The following is a 19,400-nucleotide window of genomic DNA, read 5'->3' on the forward strand; positions in this document are numbered from 1 at the left end:
CCCAAGGCAGGAGAACCCGCCGACAGGCCAGAAGAGAAAGCTGGCAGAACTATTTATCGAGCATTAACTCGTTTACAGACGAGGCCAAAGTCTGGAACAGGGTAAATAGAGTTAGAGGGCGGCAAACATATTCACTCCCTCTGGTAAATACACAGAGCGATACACTGCAAGATCAGGCAGGCTCACTTGCGGAGCATTTTCAGAGCGTGTCAAGTTCAAACAATTATTCGCAATTTTTTCTCATATATAAACAAATAGAAGAACGTAAGCCATTAACAAGAAAAAGTCGAGAGAATGAGCCTTACAACCGTCCTTTCAGTATTGCCGAGTTGAGAGCTGCCTTGAGCGCATGCAAGAGCTCAGCACCAGGATCTGATAGAATCATATACGAAATGCTGAAAAACTTACACAATGACACGCAAGTGACACTACTTACACTTTTCAACACTATCTGGGACGCAGGGTACCTTCCGACCGCATGGAAAGAAGCCATTGTGGTCCCTGTTTTAAAACAAGGCAAAGATCCTTCCTCAGTGGCAAGCTACCGCCCGATAGCCCTCACAAGCTGCATGTGTAAGGTATTTGAAAAAATGATAAATCGGCGACTGATCCATTTCCTTGAACAGAACACCCGCCGTGGTTGCTCAGTGGCTATGGTGTTGGGCTGCTGAGCACGAGGTCGCGGGATCGAATCCCGGCCACGGCGGCCGCATTTCGATGGGGGCGAAATGCGAAAACACCCGTGTGCTTAGATTTAGGTGCACGTTAAAGAACCCCAGGTGGTCAAAATTTCCGGAGTCCTCCACTACGGCGTGCCTCATAATCAGAAAGTGGTTTTGGCACGTAAAACCCCAAATATTATTATTATTATTGAACAGAACAAAATGCTTGATCCCTATCAGTGTTGCTTCCGAGAAGGGCGCTCCACAACCGACCATCTTGTACGTATTGAAGGAAATATCCGGTCTGGGACGCATTTATACATAAACAGTTCTTCCTAGCGATATTTCTCGATATGGAAAAGACTTATGACACAACGTGGCGTTACGGAATCTTAAGAGACCTGTCAGAAATGGGCATCGACGCTAATATCCTTAACATCATAGAAAGCTATCTGTCCAATCGTACCTTCCGGGTAAAAGTCGGCAATGCACTCTCACGTCCTTTTACGCAAGAAACGGGTCTACGCCAAGGAGGCATGCTCAGCTGCACGCTCTTTATCGTGAAGATGAACACGCTTCGTGCTTCATTACCACCGGCCATCTTTTACTCTGTCTACGTGGACGACATTCAAATAGCTTTCAAATCTTGTAACCTCGCAGTCTGCGAGAGATGGGTACAGCATGGCCTGAACAAAGTGTCAATGTGGGCAGACAGGAATGGATTTAAGATCAATCCTAACAAAAGCTCTTGTGTTCTTTTTACAAGAAAGAGAGGACTTATCCCAGATCCTTGCATAGAACTGCGTGGACAACAGATACCTGTAAACAAAAAACACAAATTTCTAGGTATCATACTTGACTACAGACTCACTTTTGTCCCCCACATTAAACATGTTAAAGAAAAATGTCTAAAAACAATGCACATAATGAAACTTCTATCCCACACTACATGGGGTAGTGACAGGAAGTGTTTATTGAAACTCTATAAAAGCCTCATTTGTTCACGACTAGACTATGGTGCCGTGATTTATCACTCTGCCGCCCCGAGCGCGCTAAATATGCTAGACCCAGTCCACCATCTAGGAATCCGACTGGCCACTCGCGCTTTCAGAACGAGTCCCATACAAAGCTTATATGCAGAATCGAATGAGTGGTCACTTCATCTCCAGAGAACATACATCAGCCAAACATATTTTCTGAAAGTCTACTCTAATCCTCAACATCCGTGTTATACTACCGTTAACAAGATGACATATGCTACACTCTTTCATACTCGTCCCTCCGTAAGACAGCCTTTCTCACTACGTGTGAGGGAGCTTAGTCATGAAATGCATGTCCCACTCCTCGAGCTTCGCCTAATGCATCCAGCCAAGCTGCTACCTCCTTGGGAGTGGCAGCTGATACAATGCGATATATCTTTCATGCAAGTTACAAAACACACTCCAGAGATTGAAATCCAAATGCATTTTCGGGAACTTCAACACAAATACTCCTGCACGGGGTTCTACACAGACGCATCGAAGTCACACGACGGGGTGTCCTATGTAGCCGTCGGTCCATCCTTCTCGGAATCCGACGTACTGCATCCAGAAACTAGTATCTTTACGGCTGAGGCCTACGCACTGCTGTCGGCCATAAAGCATATAAATAAATCACAACTGCAGAAATCAGTTATATATACGGACTCCCTTAGTGTTGTGAAGGCCTTGATGTCTTTCTGTAATCACAAAAATCCAGTATTTATTGAACTCTACTCTGTCCTGTGTAAAGCATATATATCTAACCAACATGTGATTATATGCTGGGTGCCTAAACATAGAGGCATCGAGGGTAACGTTCTAGCGGACCAGATGGCCACATCAATTTCATTGCATGCAGTTAACCCTACTGCTTCAGTCCCTGTCACAGACCTGAAGCCTTTGTTAAGAAGGAAACTACGAAACCACTGGCAACGCATGTGGGACGACGAAATAAATAATAAACTGCATGTAATAAAGCCACAATTAGGTTTCTGGCCTCCTGTAACAAAATCCCGCCGGACAGATGTCCTTTTCTGCCGTGTAAGAATAGGACACACTTTTGGCACACATAACTTTTTACTCACGGGAAACGAGCCTCCAACCTGCGGTAGATGTGGGGAGAGGCTGACCGTCCTCCACGTCCTCCTGGAGTGTCGGGCAGCCGATACTGAGAGAAATAAACATTTTCCCTTAGCATACCGGCAGCACATCCCCCTTGATCCTGTAATGTTACCCGGCCCAGAACCGCTATTTGACACCAACGCAGTCCTAAGTTTTCTGGAAGATGTTGTGTTGCATGTTGTTAGTCCCACATGTTGATAGCATCTCCTCTCTTCAGAGGATGCCTCTCTGATAGCTCTTTCGTATAGCACATGCCTCTAGGCCCTTGTGTCAAGGGCTCTGGCGAGGCAGCAATGCTACAGGTAATTTCACCATCTCATATATTTTCTATTCTGCATCATTCTTTTACGATGGATTTTAATGCTCACAGAACAGGTCATTTGTCATCGACATAATCTTATTACAGGTAAATTTTACGCACTCTAGAGCGAACGTTTTAAGGCCCCTTTACAGCCATGCCACACCAACTTCATAGAACTCATACCTACATTGCAACCTCATCACCGTGGACCTGGCGCTCTTTGGCCATGTCTGGCCCTTGCGCCAATAAGAACCATACATTCATTTATTCATTCATTCACATATCTGATGATATGACCACAGAAGAGAGAAGCTTCAGGGCTTCCATTGCTGCCTCGATGTGAGCAAAGATCACGTGGTTGTCAGAATTCACAGGTGACCAATATTTCTTTGATTGTAGCAGGTGTAGGCGAGACACAATGTCGTCAAGGCAGGTCAACTTGTTTTCGTGTAGCTCTTTCTCGTGTGCCAGCATGGACTCCTCAATCGCTTTCTGAAGTTGCTCATCTTCTCTACATTTTTTCTTCATTTCCGGTTCCTCTCTCGACTGGCGAGTGTCCGAGGGGTAGCCAGCGCTGTCCGGAAAAATTGTTGGCAGAGCATTGGGCGTGAGCCGCGTCAGATTCATTTTAACTTCGATGGTGCGACCATCACGATCTGTATATTTTGTCATCATGCGGAGATATTCTTCTTTGAAGGGACGTTCGCATACCTGCACAAAAGATGGATAAAATCCAATTGGTTTAAATGCGAATTGTGGTGGATGTATGCACATGTAACAAAAGTAGCTACGAGAAGCACATAGAAACAACACAATAGGACAGTTCACATGCCACTGCGTAAAAGGGTGGCGTCCTGTTGTAGCAAATTCTGTAGCTAAAGGGGCTGTAACAAAGCACTTCGCTTGGAAAAAGAAAATTGCGCTGATGCCTGCGGGCACAGAAAATAGAAAATGCTGCAATGCCGCTTATGCTTGCTCAGGTAACATTTGTGGCTCTAGTAGGCGAAAAATACCGACATGAGAGGCAGCAATGTTCATTTAAAATAGATAAACAAGCAAGTACTTTCTTAGGCTACACGTCAAAAAGCGTGCTCACAAGAAGCTCCCTCCTCACATGTCGACATAGCCTTCTATGTACTACAAGTTTGCAAGAGTTATATATAAATAATACACAAAAAATCTCTGTCATCTCCTGCACACAAACATTTACAGGTGACCAACGCAAAAAACTAACACTTACCAGTAGATCCTTAAGCATTGCAGCGTTGATGTCGTCGCGCCGCACAGCATGCTGCCATTTCGATCTCCGCTCAGGATCGCGGGGGAACTCAAACAGTCGCACTTTGGCCCATTGTCGTAATTTCCTCTGCAATTCGGTACACAGCAACGTCCCATTCTTCTGCATCGGTGGTACACCAGCACGAAAAACAGCGATGTTTGGCACAAGATGAACAGCAGCGGCAAAGAATGGCACCTGTGCCTCAGCTCAGAAACATGGAGACGAGGCAGCCACGAGCGTGCCTGGGCATGCCATTAACGTTGTAACTAGCGCCATCTGACGCAGATGCTCGCGTTTCTCTACAGGTGGCGTTGGCTCCTCGGGCAGGGTGACGTGAAGTCAGACCGTGTCAGAGGAGGAATGCGTGGGCCTTCATAGTCTAGGTGGCATTGATTCAGGACGCTCGAGTTGGACTTCATTGGTCACTGTGTCAACAATTTGGCATCCGTCCTTTTCCGGTAAAAGTCCAGGTCATTTAAGATTTTCCTCAGCCATCTTCCATCCCCAAACTGTGAGAGTTTCTTGGCCTTGTGAAATTCTACAACCACTTCATCCCTCACTGCGCCGTTTTTTCTCTGGCCCCTAACGGACTTGCTCCAGTGCAACAAATCCAAAACAACTGAACTCGCTTGGTCCCCATAAGCACTAACTGCTTTTGATACCATCAAGACCAAGTTGTCTCAGGCAACTCTACTCGTCCATCTGAGACTGAGAGCCCCACTTTGCCTTGTGACCAATGTGTCCGATGCTGCAGTGGGAGCAGTGCTTCAACAGTGCACGGATAATGTCTGGCAGCCCCTTGTATTCTTTTCTCAGATGCTGTCACCCATGGAGACCTGCTACAGCACATTCGGTAAAGAACTCCTCAGAATTTACTTAGCTGTATGTCACTTCAGACACTTTCTGAAGAGTCGAGAGATCCGTATTAAGACAGACCACAAGCCTTTGACCTTCACCGTCCGGTCGAATTCTACCAAATTTTCATCACAGGAAACACACCATCTCGCCTTCATTGTGCAATTCACGACGGACATATGGCATGTGTAGGAAAAGACTATGCCGCAGTGGACGAGCTCTTGCGCTGTGCCTCTTCCATCACTACAGACAACAACCCGGTAAGCATTGAATTCTCCGCACTTGCTGCCAAGCAACAATACGACACCGAGGTAATTGTGCTTCGTGGAAGACCTGGCACCTTACATCTACATAATGTCCACTTTCCACATTATGCTATCTCTATTCTTTGTCATGTCTCCACATGGACCCCATGTCCAGTCATTCCACTCAATTTCCGGTGCATTGTTTTTGATGCCCTTTATAAACTGTCCCACCCTTGAATCCGGGCCATACAACATCTAACGACACCACGTTTCGTCTGGCCGGGCATCGTCAAGAACGTTTGGGCCTTGGCACGTGGTTGTCTGGTATGCCAACAATAGAAGGTTCACCGACACACAAGGGCACCTTCCGGCTCATTTAGGCCACGATCTGAACAATTCGACAATGTACACATTGACATTTGGGGCCATGGCCACCATCAGATGGTAACACCTACCTCCTAACCAGCATAGATCACTTTACCCGATGGCCAGAAGCTTTTCCTCTACCCGACATCCGTACTGAAACCATCACAGACGCCTTTGTCACGGGCTGGGCTTTGCAATATAGCATACCATGTACTGTTACAACCGATAGAGGACGCCAGTTTGAATCGGCATTATTCAGTGGCCTGCTGACACTCCTAGGCAGTTCTTGCATATGCACCACGAGTACGTCGAAACTAAACACACAAGGCACCTACGCCGTACACATGATCTCACACTCTAAGAATATTCGTGCAACAACAATACATTCTATTATTTTCTCCCCAGATTCATTCGAGAACGGAATACAGTCGCCGACCGTTTATTCGGACCTCACGGGGACTGAGAAAATGTCCGAATAAACAGGTGTCCGAAAAGCAGATTAAGAAAAAAAAAAGAAATCCTTTATTTCCACGCACTTATTCGGGCTCCGCGGTAGCCTTGAAGAAATTGTGAATGCGCCGTTGCACGCTGTTCCTTTTACGTGGAATCAGATAAGCCTGAATCTCGGAGAGGGTCGTACAGTCACTATAGGCTGCTTTTACACGCTCCGCATGTGACGGCAACATAGCACATGGTGCGTCATCTTCCGACTCTTAGTTATCGTCCGGCAGCGCAGCAGAAACCTGACAAATGATCTCACCGTCGTCGAGTTCTGCGCATGTCAGTACAGCAGTATCAGCACCTGTGAAACTGTCAAATGAGAGTGTCCGGAATCGCAATGCAACCACTGCCCAGGTCTCGACAGAACATTTTTGGCGTCGGTAGGGAGCACATTGGAAGGCGACAAATCTTAGGCCTCGCGGCACCCGCTCGCCGGCATTCCCCAGTGCAGTCTGCGTGGTCACTGTTGGCGCCATTAGACACTCAACGCAATGTTTCCGTATGCCGCATTGCATCACCGCAACCTCGACACAGCAAACAAAGCAAACACCACCACGCTGTCAGGCCGACACCAAGTCGCACTAACAAAAAACGTGGCCTACTCGCAGCATTGTGCACGATGAAAGGAACAAATCAGCTGCTGGATTGTCTTGACATGGCTTACTAAGCTGAGACCGGAACTGCTGTAGCTATGAACCAGGCAGAAACAATGATGATGACCGGAGATTTGCAGTAGCGCCACTTTGTTGGGCAGCAAGCAGGCTCCATTCAAAACAAAAATGGCGTTCAGCAAGTCGAACCATGCACCGACTCTGACCTGTGCATGGTGCTCTCAATTTAGTTGGCTCAAGGAGTGTCTGAAAAATCAGACGAGAGGTTGCACGGTGTCCGAACTTTCGGCAGTTGTTATACATTATAGTCTATGGGGAGAATGGCGGTGCCACGAAGCAGACCGAATAATCGAGCATGTCCGAATTTTTGGAGCCCGGAAAATCAGTCGGCGACTGTACTCTTGACCGACTTGTAGTCGAACAGCAAAGAATTGATGATTTCCTTGAGCTGTTACATAACTCACTTAGTACGTGCTCATCAGCCTGATGTCGTAGCCTGATGTCATATTTGTATTCTCCATTGATTATTTGCTTTTTCTATTGGCATGCTTTTCAATACTCGTATTCATACTTACTGTTGTACATAAATTTTTTCTTCTTATTTGTATTTGTTTAGCATATCTGCCCCTGACAATTACTATCATTACGGCTTCTTTCTGTACCCCACTCCTGTAATAACCCTGTTAAAAGGTTGACAGTATGTTGAAATAAATAAATAAATAAATAAATATCACCCTGTCGCCAATGGTCTTGTTGAACATTTTCACTGCTCCACCAAGACCTCGCTCAGACTGCAGCCTGACGCCACTCACTGGTCCACACCACTACCACTGGTTATGCTGAGTCTACACTGAAGCAGGATCTGCGCTGTACGCCTGCCGAGATGGTTCTTGGAGCATCACTACATCTTCCATGGGAGTTCTTCCACCCTACCATTTCATCGCCGTGCCCTGAACCCACCGACTACATCAGCAGGCTGTGAGCTTCATTCCTATCACTTCGTCCTCCTGAACCACATTGCCAGTACCGTACCGCATTGCATATTCCGACAGGGGTGGCGATGTCCCCTTATCTTTTTGTTAGCCGTGACTTCGTATGGAAGCCCCTGCAACGTCCTCACAACAGTCCCTGCCGTGTCGTTCATCGTGCCAACAAAGATTTCACTGTGGACTTAAACCACTGACAAGACAATATCTCTATCAATTGCCTCAAACCCACTTTGGTTGAGAACCCACTCCCTCAGTCACCTGTTAAACCAATTAGCTTAAAGCCAGTTTGTCCTTGCCAGTGATCAAACACACTTCAACTCCTAACAAACCGGCCCAAACACACTGAAGTATTGTTCCGGCTACCTGCACAGATCCATAATTATAGGGGTGGGGGGGGGGGGGGGGGCTTCTGTAGCAGTATCAACGTCGAGGAAGTTGAGGAGAACTGCATCTGGCTAGTAACAGGCCATTGCATAGGAAGCAAAGCGGGCACATGGCTCAGATCACAAGTTGCCGGCGCGAGATGGCCTGAAGATTTATCCGCCGAAGAATGACCGTCAGCTAGGGCCTTCTGCTCAGTAAAATTATACTCCTGTTTATTGTGGTTCATCATCATGCATGCCACGATACTTATACCATCCAAAATCAATTCAGGAAACTTGCTTGCCCAGTCTGTAGCTCCGCAGATGTGATGCACATTCAAGAGGCTATCCAGCGGCAGTTTCTTCCCAGGAGGGCACAAGAACTGCTTCTCACAATGAACAGTGGCAGCTTGACCTGCCTTCCACCAAAATCATCGATCACTGTTGCCTTGCAACAGTGATCGACGAAATGTTTTAGTTTTGCATGTAGAAATGCCTACCTTATGTATGTGATCTGTGCGGCGTGAAATATATGAAGGGGGAAGAAGTAACTCGTAGCAAATAGACACATGATGAAATATTTTGTGAAAAAGGCACAGGCATGCAATTCTGCGTCGTGATGCAAGTGAAGTTAGGCCCAGGGTAGTATTCATAGCGGTTACGCTTGATGTATGCCGAAAGTCGGAGAGAATAAACCGCACTGATTTGTGTTGTACCATCTCCATTAGGTCGATCACACTCTTAACACCAGGGTCCCAGATTGATGAAGCATATTCTAGTTGTGAACGTATGAGTGTGCTATAGAGTAGAAGTTTGATGTTAGTTGGGGCTGCATAAAAGTTACGTCTCAGATATCCGAGCATGCGATTAGCTTTGTTAGTGATGTGTGCATGCCAGCTAAGGTTAAACATAATATGAATTCCGAGGTACTTATATCTTGTAACAGAATCAAGTAACACACCATTAAGAGTACATACGGGCAATTCACTATTAACACGAGAGATGCACATAAGTTTGTACTTTTCAGCATTTAAAGTCATATTCCAAGTTTTGCACCATGTTGAGATATTGTAAAGGTCAGACTGAATCATGTGCTTGTCACTATCATTTGTTATTTCCCGAAAAAAGACACAGTCATTGGCAAAAAGATATACAGAAGAAGAAAGGTTACTGGGTAAGTCGTTGATACATATAAGAAAAAGCAGGGGCCCCAAGACACACCGAAAAGAACAGGGTGAATGGGGGAATTAACATTGTTGACGGCAACAAATTGCTGACGATGGGTAAGGAAAACTTCAAGCCATTTTAGAATGATAGTGTCCAATCCTACCCTGCGCAGTTTTAATAACAAAAGATGATGGGAAACCTTATCAAATACCTTCACGAAATCTAGAAAGATGCAGTCGGCAATCGAGCAGCAGTCTAAAATTGCGTGAAGTTTGTACATGACTACGAGTAGCTGTGTTTCGCATGAATAGGGGTTCCTAAAACCGTGCTAAGAAGGATGAAAAAACTAGTTTGTTTCAAGGAAAGTGACAATATGTGAAAAGAGTATGTGCTCTAAGATTTTGCATGGGGTACTGGTAATAGATATGGGCCGGTAGTTAAAAGGCGATTGTTTATTACCAGATTTATGCACAGGAACCACCTTACCTATCTTCCAATCGGCCGGTAGTTCACTGTTTTCCTATGATTGCTGAAATACTTAGTTAAGGCAAGCGATGGACACATTTTAGTACTTTTCAGGAACTTTGTAGTAATACAATCAACACCAACACTGGAAGATATCTTAAGGTTATCAATTACTTTATTATTTGCATCACTGATTGCATTAAAACATTGCTTGGCACTCTTTGGCCATGACTGGCCCTTGCGCCATAAAACACCACATATCATCATCATCAATTACTTTAGCTATACCGTCAGGATGGATGACTACAGGGTACATTGGGAGGAACTTGTTATGAGCCAGTTGAAAGAAATCCGTAGTTTCACCACTTGAAAAAAAGCTTGAAAAAACATCATTCAGTACATTTGCACAGGCAGTATCAGATAGAGGTTCGTCACTTGAATTCTTTTGTTATTGAGCAACATACCCAGTAGAGTGCTATTCTGGTAATTTGCTTTAGCGTTCTTGACCGCAGAATTGTAAGTGTAAGCTATAGAACGATAACGGGACCAATGATGTTCAGTGCGTGATTCTTTGGCTGAACGGAAAAAGCGCTTCTTATGGTTAGACAAGCGCTTAAGATGTGTGTTATACCATGGCGCATGCAGGTGATAAGATATAACGCGAGTGGGTATGAAACGGCTGGTGAGATCTAAAATTTTGTTCTTGAATAAGAGCCAGTTTGCGTTCACCGATCGCAAGTCGAATTCTTCGAAAAAGGTGGCCAGGAAAGAGCCTAGTTCATTATTAACTTTGTTGAAATCGGCGCGATGATACGTGTGTATTATTTTAGTGTGACTAGCAAATTTTTGTATGGGAATGTTCACAGAAAAATTTAGCAAAAAATGGTCGCTTAACTTGAGCATGTAGGTTACTTCTGAACACAGTTATGGGCATCCTGTTAGTACGAGGTCTAATGTACTTACTGTAACTTCAGTAATTCTTGTAGGCTGAGTAACAATTTGGGTAAAATTAAACAGGGAGCATAAATTAGTGAATTCCTTGCATAGCGCTAAAAAGGATGGTTGCACCGAGGACCAGACGATGCCCAGAATGTTAAAATCACCCAATAGAAAGATAGATGACGAAGGGTAACACGTTACTATGACATTAATGGTATCATAAAGCTCTGCAACAAATGTAGGAGAGGCATTAGACGGTCGATAGCATGCGCCTAAGATTATTCTGCGGTAGCCTAGTTGAAGAGATACCCATATAATTTCGATGCTTGATGTTATATGAAGAGAATATGACTCTATTTTTTTACTGACTGCTATTAGTATGCCACCACCTTGCCAATCTTTCCTGTCACGATAGAAGTGGAACTGATTTGATTAATTGAATATCTCAGAGTCACGTATGTATTCATGCAGCCAAGTTTCAGTTAGGACGACGATGTCAGAGGAGCACGGACTTATGGCAGAGGAGAGTTCAGTACGTCTTTCGAAGAAACTTTGGATATTAGTAAATAAAACTGATTTTTGAGCTGTGCTTAAATGGTCACTGCCCCTAGGTAACCGTTAGGCAGATTTACAGGAGCTAGATGCAGCGGAGAGAGACGAAGGCGCATGCTGGGTTACCAGCTTGGTGCGATCTGCGGTGATCTCAAATGTTTTATCGTTTACAGGATCATACATGTAGGATCTGTCGTTCACGACCAACTTATTGTGCTTTAGCTTAAAAGATGGGGAGCCGGGCAGTGATTTGGTGAAGCCAATAAGTTTTTTGCGTGCTTGGCGTGTGTCAAATGAGTAATCTTCTGTCACTTGAATGTCTTCTTCTTTGATGTCTTTTTTACACTTCAGAATTCTTTCTCTGGTTTTGAAGTTGTTGAACTTCACAATCACCCGACGGCATCCAGAATCAGAATACCACCCTAATCGATGAGCCCTATCTGTGTCATTCGGCGAGAGTAAGGGGTCAACGTATTTTGATAGGACGTTTAGAAGTTTTTTTTTTTTTCCGTTACATATTATGTTTCATAGTCATTCTCATCGGCGATACCATGAAAAACTAAATTATTTCTATGACTCTGGTCTTCTAATTCATGAATTCGTGCCTGCAGCAGTTGATTTTGTTTGCGAATATCAAGAGCAGTGCATTTGAGATCCTGCTTTACTTCATCAATTGCTTCAAGTGAGCGTTCAACTGTCGTAAGCATGGAATTCATATTGGCGAGGGCTGAATTAATACTCTGCTGTTCGCTCCGTAGTTCTTCCATGGTTTTCTTTATATGTTCATTACTTTATATGTCTAGCAAGGTCTCATGGCAAAGAAAAAGGTTTTGAGTTCGTCTGGACCAAAAATGGGAAGGTCCTTGCAAAACAGTCCAAAGACGCATCTCTCATTCGTATCAACAAGCTTTTGGATCTTGAAAAACTAACATAACCATGTCTGACATTGGTTTCGTGAAGGGTTCCGATTTTTCTAAAGTCCGGAAGTTCTTTCAGCATCACACAGGCAATTCATTTTACTTTACTCATATTAATATTCGCAGTATGCGGAAACACTGGGACCATTTTTGTTCGCTAACTCACCCTTTTCATTCAAATTTCGACGTTGCTCTCACGGAAGTGAACGTTTTGTCAGATGTGTTATCACATTTCTCGCTGCCAGGTTACCAGTTACATTCTTACACTCGTCTACAACGAACAGGAGGAGGAATCGCAGTCTTTGTTAAAGATTCTTGGTCCGTTTCTGAAATTAGTATTTCTTTTACTCAAGCAGAAGTAGTTGCGCTCCGCCTAAGTACACCTTGGTTGTCGTTGGTTCTACTCACAATTTACCGCCCTCCGTGTTGTAACGGTCGAATCTTTTTAGCTGAGCTTGATTCTGCAATATCATCATTTTCCCATGAAGAACACGTGTGCATTATCGGGGATATGAATATTGATATTCTACACCCGTGTCAACGATCGCAGATTATCTTGACACTTTATCAAAGTGGGGACTAGAGACTAAAATCCACAGCCCTACACGTGAGGAATACTTATCTGGGCAGCTGGTCTCGTCTTGCATTGACCACATAAACGTGCATTCTCAAAATCTGTTGGTGCAGTCTGCTGTGGTTGAAGTCAAGCTTGCAGACCACTATTTTGTCTGCTGCTCGTTACTGGATGGTTCCAGCCACCCTGCAGCTTTGTGCAGCCAGCAAAACGTATCAGTACTTGATTATAAACGTCTTGGTGAAAGAATAGCAAAGTATGTTTGGGATTCTTTTATATACAATGCGTCCCCTGCCAATGTGTCCCCTGTGTCCCCTATATGACAGTTTCATCAAGGTTTTTCATTCACACAAAGCCGAATCTTCACGCATGGTAATCGTTAAGCAACGAAATTTAGACAATAAGTGGATGTCACCCGTAATACTGGAAGCCATGAAAGAGAAAGATCTGCTCTGGGTTCAATCGAGACGTGCCCCAAACTGTTCTGTACTATGACTGCAGTTTAAACGTGAATGAAACCGTGTTAATGCCATGATCTGTCTGGCCAAGCGCAACCACTTTAGGTCTCAGTTTAATGACGCACGTTTTAACAGCAAGAAAACATGGTTATTGATAAATAACCTGAAAGAAGTGAGTGCTGCTATTTACAATGATACATATTTCATATCTCATTTCCGTAAAGATGGACAGAGCATTGCGAATGACTTTAACAAACTATTTTCTCTGGTCTCTGGTGCATCTCGTACCCCGCCTGCCGACTGTCCCATGCCTCCCAGTGTGATGGAATCTGCTTTCCTTCCTGACATTACCGAAAGTGATTTAAGGTGTATACTTTTCAGTCTTAAACGTAGCAAATCTCCTGGTCATGACGACCTCACTGTTTCTGAATTGTGCAGAAATTTTGAAGCGATTAAAGGTGTCCTACTAGTTATCCTTAATAATATCATTTCCAGGGGTATAATAGCGACTTCAGTGAAAAGTGCTAAAGTTATACTTTGTATAGGGGTGGCTCCAGAAACATGATGAGTAATTACCAACCTATCTCTATTCTGCCATGCATTGGCCAAATTTTTGAAAAGCATCTACTACTTACCATGACGAACTTTTTGAATACGCACAATGTTCTATCGCCTTGTCAGTACGGCTTCATACCAGGAAAAGGAACAACAGATCTTCTTGAAGAATTCCCTGACGTACCAAATTCAGCTTTTGATAAGAATCAAGTCGTATGCTGTCTTTTTCTTGACGTAAGCAAGGCCTTCGATAGCATCTGCCACGTTCTTTTGCTTGATAAACTTTCTACATTGCGATTTTGAGGTTTGTTTTTACAATTACTTACTAACTTTTTACAGGATAGGTGCCAATATGTGTCGATTTCAAGATTTCATAGCGATTTCACAGCAATTACTTCCGGAGTTCCTTAAGGTTCTATGTTGGGGGGGGGGGGGAGTCCTTTGTTATTCAATCTATATGTTAATGATCTTGCTAACAATGTGCCTGTTTCATTGTTCCAGTATGCTGACGACACTGTTATTGTTGCACGCGCAAAGAAATACACTGATGCTGTTACAGCATTACAGATGGCAGCTATTAAAGCCGTGGACTTGTTTAAGTCTAACCTTATCAATGTTAATACTTCTAGAATGCAACTTATATGTTTTCATAACCCATTAAAAAAATTTGAGTTGAGTCATCCTGTTTATTTGCATACTTTCTCCTGTTCTCGTTGTAACTGTGTGCCAGTAAAATATGCACATTCGGTCAGATATCTTGGCGTGATCTTCGACAGTGATCTCTCTTGGAACTCACACCTTTCTTTTGTTTGCCAAAGACTTCATGCTGTATCTTGTGTCCTGTATAATGTTAGATATTGTATGCCTTTTTCTGTCCGTAAATGTACTACACATGCTCTAGCCCATAGTGTGCTTAGATACGGAATCACTGTTAATGGTCACTGCACGGTTCGCTGGTAGCGCTGGGTGAATTCGCTACTGCATTTACTTTTAAAGAATATTGCCTAAACCTGCCCATTGGTAATAACATTGATATTTTTAGAAGATTAAAGCTTCCCAATTTTAATGCTTTATTAACAGAAACTATTGCACTTAAACATTTCTGGTACAGTCAGTTCACCATTCCATATGTTCCTGCACGGGATTTAAGAGCAAAATACCATTACTGCATTCCTCGCTCCTCAACCCGGTACGGAAAGCGCACACGTCAATACTATGTACCTGCCTGTTTCAATAGTGTGCCACCTAGTGTATTCCGCATGAGAACAAAATACACCCTGAAAAAAATTTTGCGGTATGTCTCCACGTTGCTTCCTGCCCCATAATTATGTCATCAGTATTACTGTCTTAATTTCGCATTACTGTCATCCCTCTTGATGTTGTAATAGTTATGTCTCTATATCTGTCTCTCTGTGTTGTTAAATTTTTCTTTTATGTTTGTTTGTCAAGTTCGTTGCGACATCTCTATTTTTCCTTTGTTTTGCTAATGTTCGCTGTCTGCCAGGCGCTGCCACTCTGGCCCTTGGGGAGGCTTTAGTAGGCCTGATTTTGGTGTACGAGAATTGATATGAATAAAAGTACTCTATATCTATCTACTTGCTCATAGCGCGACTGACTGTTCCTGCAATTCCTTCAAGATACGAAGTATTTCCATGTTTTGCTCCGATTGTGTTAATATGACATTAGCGGCAAGGTTGCTCTCTTCGCTCGAGGTGTCTGTGCTCGAATCACCGCCGATTATTTTGGTATGCGTGTGAAAAGGACCTGGATTTACTTCCACATCTCCCGACAATAGCAAAAGAAGATAGCTGTTAAAGCACTCAGTCAACACGCTCAACAACACCAGTGGGCATGGGAGCAGCAGTAAGCAACGATTGTCACTTTTCTTAGCATACAAAAAAATGTAGTTACGCACCTGGATGGCATACAAAGGCAGTCTGTTAGTCATTGCTGCTGCAATGCTGCTCACGTGCCCACTGAAGAGGTCCCATGGACACCAGCACTTAAATACTAGTTGAACTTGCTGTCGATGACCATGCCGCAGCCCTGGAGTGATAAGGACTGTTCACAAATCTCGAGGGTGCCGCCTGATGAACGAACAGAGGCAATTGACAGGAGGCAAACTGCGTCACTTGGTGCAAAGAAGCACTGTCACTGGCAGGATGGCAGATATTGTAGATGCTGTGCGCCACAAGCGGAAGCAGCACCTGGATGGCAAACAAAGGCGGTCTGTTAGTCATTGTCGCTGCAACACTGCTCACGTGCCCACTGAAGCGGTCCCACGGACACCAGCGCTTAAATACTGGCATTGAACTTGCTGTCGATGACCATGCCGCAGCCCTGGAGTGATTAGGACTGTTCACAAATCGCACACAGCCACCTCAACGTCGCCGTGCATACGCGTCAGGCGCCATGGGCATCGGTTCACAAGTTTGTCTGCTTTAGCCCCGATCTTCCTCTTATTCTTCCTTCAAGGTTGTGCTGAGAGTGCTCCTCGGAATCTCGTATGCTGTGGCGACATCCGATTTCTCACTGCGTTTGACTTGGTTCACGATTTCGAGCTTCACGGCGAAAGGCAAATTTTGACGCTTTACACTAGCCATCATGACATCACTGCAGGAAAAGGCCCACAAGGCGCAAACACAATGAACCAGAAAAGCAATCGAGACCACTTGCACTTGCACCATCCTGCACAATGAGGGCACAAAAGCCTCTGTTTGGCTGTCTGAGCGTGCGCTGCAGGCGGGCCAGGATCATTTCTTGCAGGGGGGTGTCGACGGCTCACCTGACGCGGCGCGGTAGATATAGCGGTTCGATGGAGTCACGCCACCGGGTTTTCTTGCCGCCACGAGGGAAAGCAAACTTCTGGGGGAACTATTGTGCCGCTTGACATTCCATATATCGGAAGTTGCTGCTATTTTTGTTCCATGTAAGCGTAACTTTTGCCATATATACTCATTGTTACTATACTGTGTTCAGAAATTGTTCGTTATAAAGTATAATTCGATGTAAACGGGTTTGATATAGTTGGGTTCGACTCTGACTTTCCTGCAGTTGGCGGTACCATTCAAGAATCTCAGCTCCGCAGCCCACAGGCTGTCAACCTCCAACGCTTTGGTTTCACCATCGCCACCTTCATCTGGTGGTTCATCTACCACCAACACAGGGCATCTAGCCTGTGCTCTAGGCAGGCGCACGATACACCTATAAAACTCTCATCTGTTTCTGTGTCATCTGCTGGCACTGTACCGTCTTTGAGGAGCACCCTGATTTCTTGCCACCTCTTGAGTAGCCAGAGACTTCCTTCGCTGCATGACCTTTCCTTCCACATGAGAAACAATGAAAGGTTCGAAACCAACGCCATGAATCACTGTGTTGCCCTCCATAGAAATGACAGGTGCCAACAGCGTCTGCATCTCGTGACACTTGCTGCATATCTGCCGCCGATACGTGGCTGGTCAGCTCTTGCACACCCTTGGCAGTGGCCTCTATACTGATGAGGATTTTAATGGCACGCTCCAGAGTGAAGTCTTGCTCTTCCAGCAAATGCCTTCTCATCACATCATCTTGGATACCTCGACTGTGCCAGTCTCGGGTTGTTATCCAGTTCTTGTTTGAATGTGCATGGGTCTGCCAGTTTCTGCAGTTTTGCGACAAAATCCTTCGCTGCTTTGCCCTCTCTTTGTGCCCAACAGTAGATCTTGTAGCGCACAATGATTACTGGAGTCTTTGATGAATAGTATGTCATAATATGTCGCTTTTCCTAAGCTTGACGTCGCCAGTATATCTTGAGTGCCAGCAGCTTCCACAGTGACGACTATGTTGGCCATCAACAGGAGCTCAGGAACATAGCTCATTTCTTGTCATCAGCAATGCCTTTGGTGAAGTGTTGTTCCAGGACTTCAACATATTCCTTCAACTCTTAGGCTTCACCAGAGGAGTCTTCTAACTTCGCCGTGACAGCTATCAGTCCAGGCGATTGACAAATTATTAGGACAAAATAAATGTTAGCAAAACATAGTTACTCCAGGTACCCTCATTGCCAATTGTTATAAGTTATTAAGAATATTAGAAGGGCGGCCAGCCAGCTTGGCTAAGGTTGGTGGGGAGGGGGCCGGGGGTAGTGTCCACTTAGTGGGTATGTTCATTTCAGCTGTTGCTGAAGTGCTGATTGGTTGGGCTTTAGTGCCGTAGAAAAAGAGACTGATCAGTGGTACAACTCTTGCCATTCAGCAGCGGCTGCAATGGACAGTTCACTAAGTGGACACTTTAAGAATACTTTGCGTGGTCACAACTGTTGGCACTGCACCTTGCACTGCCTGATATAGGCAGGTCAACTGCGTGCCTCCTGGGGGTTCTGCAGTAGCAGTGCCATCTAGGATCACAAAGCAGTCAATTGTGTTGGAAACTGTTGTGCGTACAGGCCATCTACTGGGCTTATTGGTGAAACAGCAGGCATAGCTTGTAGGTAGTAGGTCACTGTTGCTTGTGCCACTTGTGAGCAGCAGCATGGCCCTGATGTGCAGTGTGCTGCTCAAGGCCCTGTGGGAACGGCCACAACACCGGGAGGCCATTCTGGCTGAGGCATCGCGGGCAGGCCGCCAGTTTGTGCGTTTCGTCAACATGCTGATGAATGACACAACCTTCTTGCTGGACGAGTCCCTGGAGAGCCTCAAGCGGCTCCATCAGGCAGCAGCCATGGACTGGGATGGACTGCCACCTGGTGAGCAGCAGGGGCGCCGCCGACAGTTGGCTCTGGACGAGCGCCAGTGCCGCTCGTACCTTACCCTGGCCAGAGAGACGGTGGACACGCTCCACTACTTGACTGCGCACGTGCCCGACCCCTTCCTACGACCCGTGAGCACATTTTCTCTTAGCTGCAAGTCAACAAGTAGGCTGGTGCAAGCATCAGTTTTTCTCGTTCAAAGCAATGCCCGAGAGAATGGTAATTAGCTCCGAATAAGTTCGAATAGTTGTGGGATTTGCGTAGAACCTTGACATAAGAGGAGATGCTACTCAAAACAAGCTTTATCTTTAAATTCTTTTTTCTACAGATTTGAAAATACTGCCATTCATAGAGTTATTTATATAGATTTCAATACGTATTAAGGTTCTGTGAAGCTGCCATATTTTTTTAGTTATGTCCTACACAACTTCAAAATATAGTGATCTCTAGAGGCACCTCCTTGTGTATAAAATTTTCCTAAAAAGCATCATGCTGTAGCTTATTTAGCTTGTTGTAGACCACAATGTGCTGGTATCTATCCAAACTGCATATACAATTACTGGAACTATGCCAAAATAATTAGGGCACTTCAATTTTTTCCAGTATCTCATGAAATCTAACCTTGTACTTTTGCCACTACTGCTGAGAGATATTGCAATTTCAAGTACTTAAAATCCATGTATAATACGAGGTTTTTTTTTCCTATTATTAGCATCCCAAATTTTAGCCTCATAC

At 44.7% G+C, this 19,400-nt stretch overlaps 1 protein-coding gene across 5 annotated transcripts in view; it reads left to right on the forward strand.

Moving 5' to 3' along the window:
• Positions 1-19,400, forward strand: part of Ube4B (Ubiquitination factor E4B) — a 547,587-nt gene that overhangs the window by 433,600 nt on the left and 94,587 nt on the right. For all 5 annotated transcript variants that reach the window (XM_075686926.1, XM_075686927.1, XM_075686925.1 and 2 more), the window contains one exon: positions 18,466-18,796. In XM_075686926.1, the coding sequence (XP_075543041.1) occupies positions 18,466-18,796 (331 nt within the window). The remainder of the gene's footprint in view (positions 1-18,465; positions 18,797-19,400) is intronic.

The sequence above is a fragment of the Dermacentor variabilis genome, chromosome 3 (assembly GCF_050947875.1).
Source record: "Dermacentor variabilis isolate Ectoservices chromosome 3, ASM5094787v1, whole genome shotgun sequence".
NCBI classification, from domain to species: Eukaryota; Metazoa; Arthropoda; class Arachnida; order Ixodida; family Ixodidae; genus Dermacentor; species Dermacentor variabilis.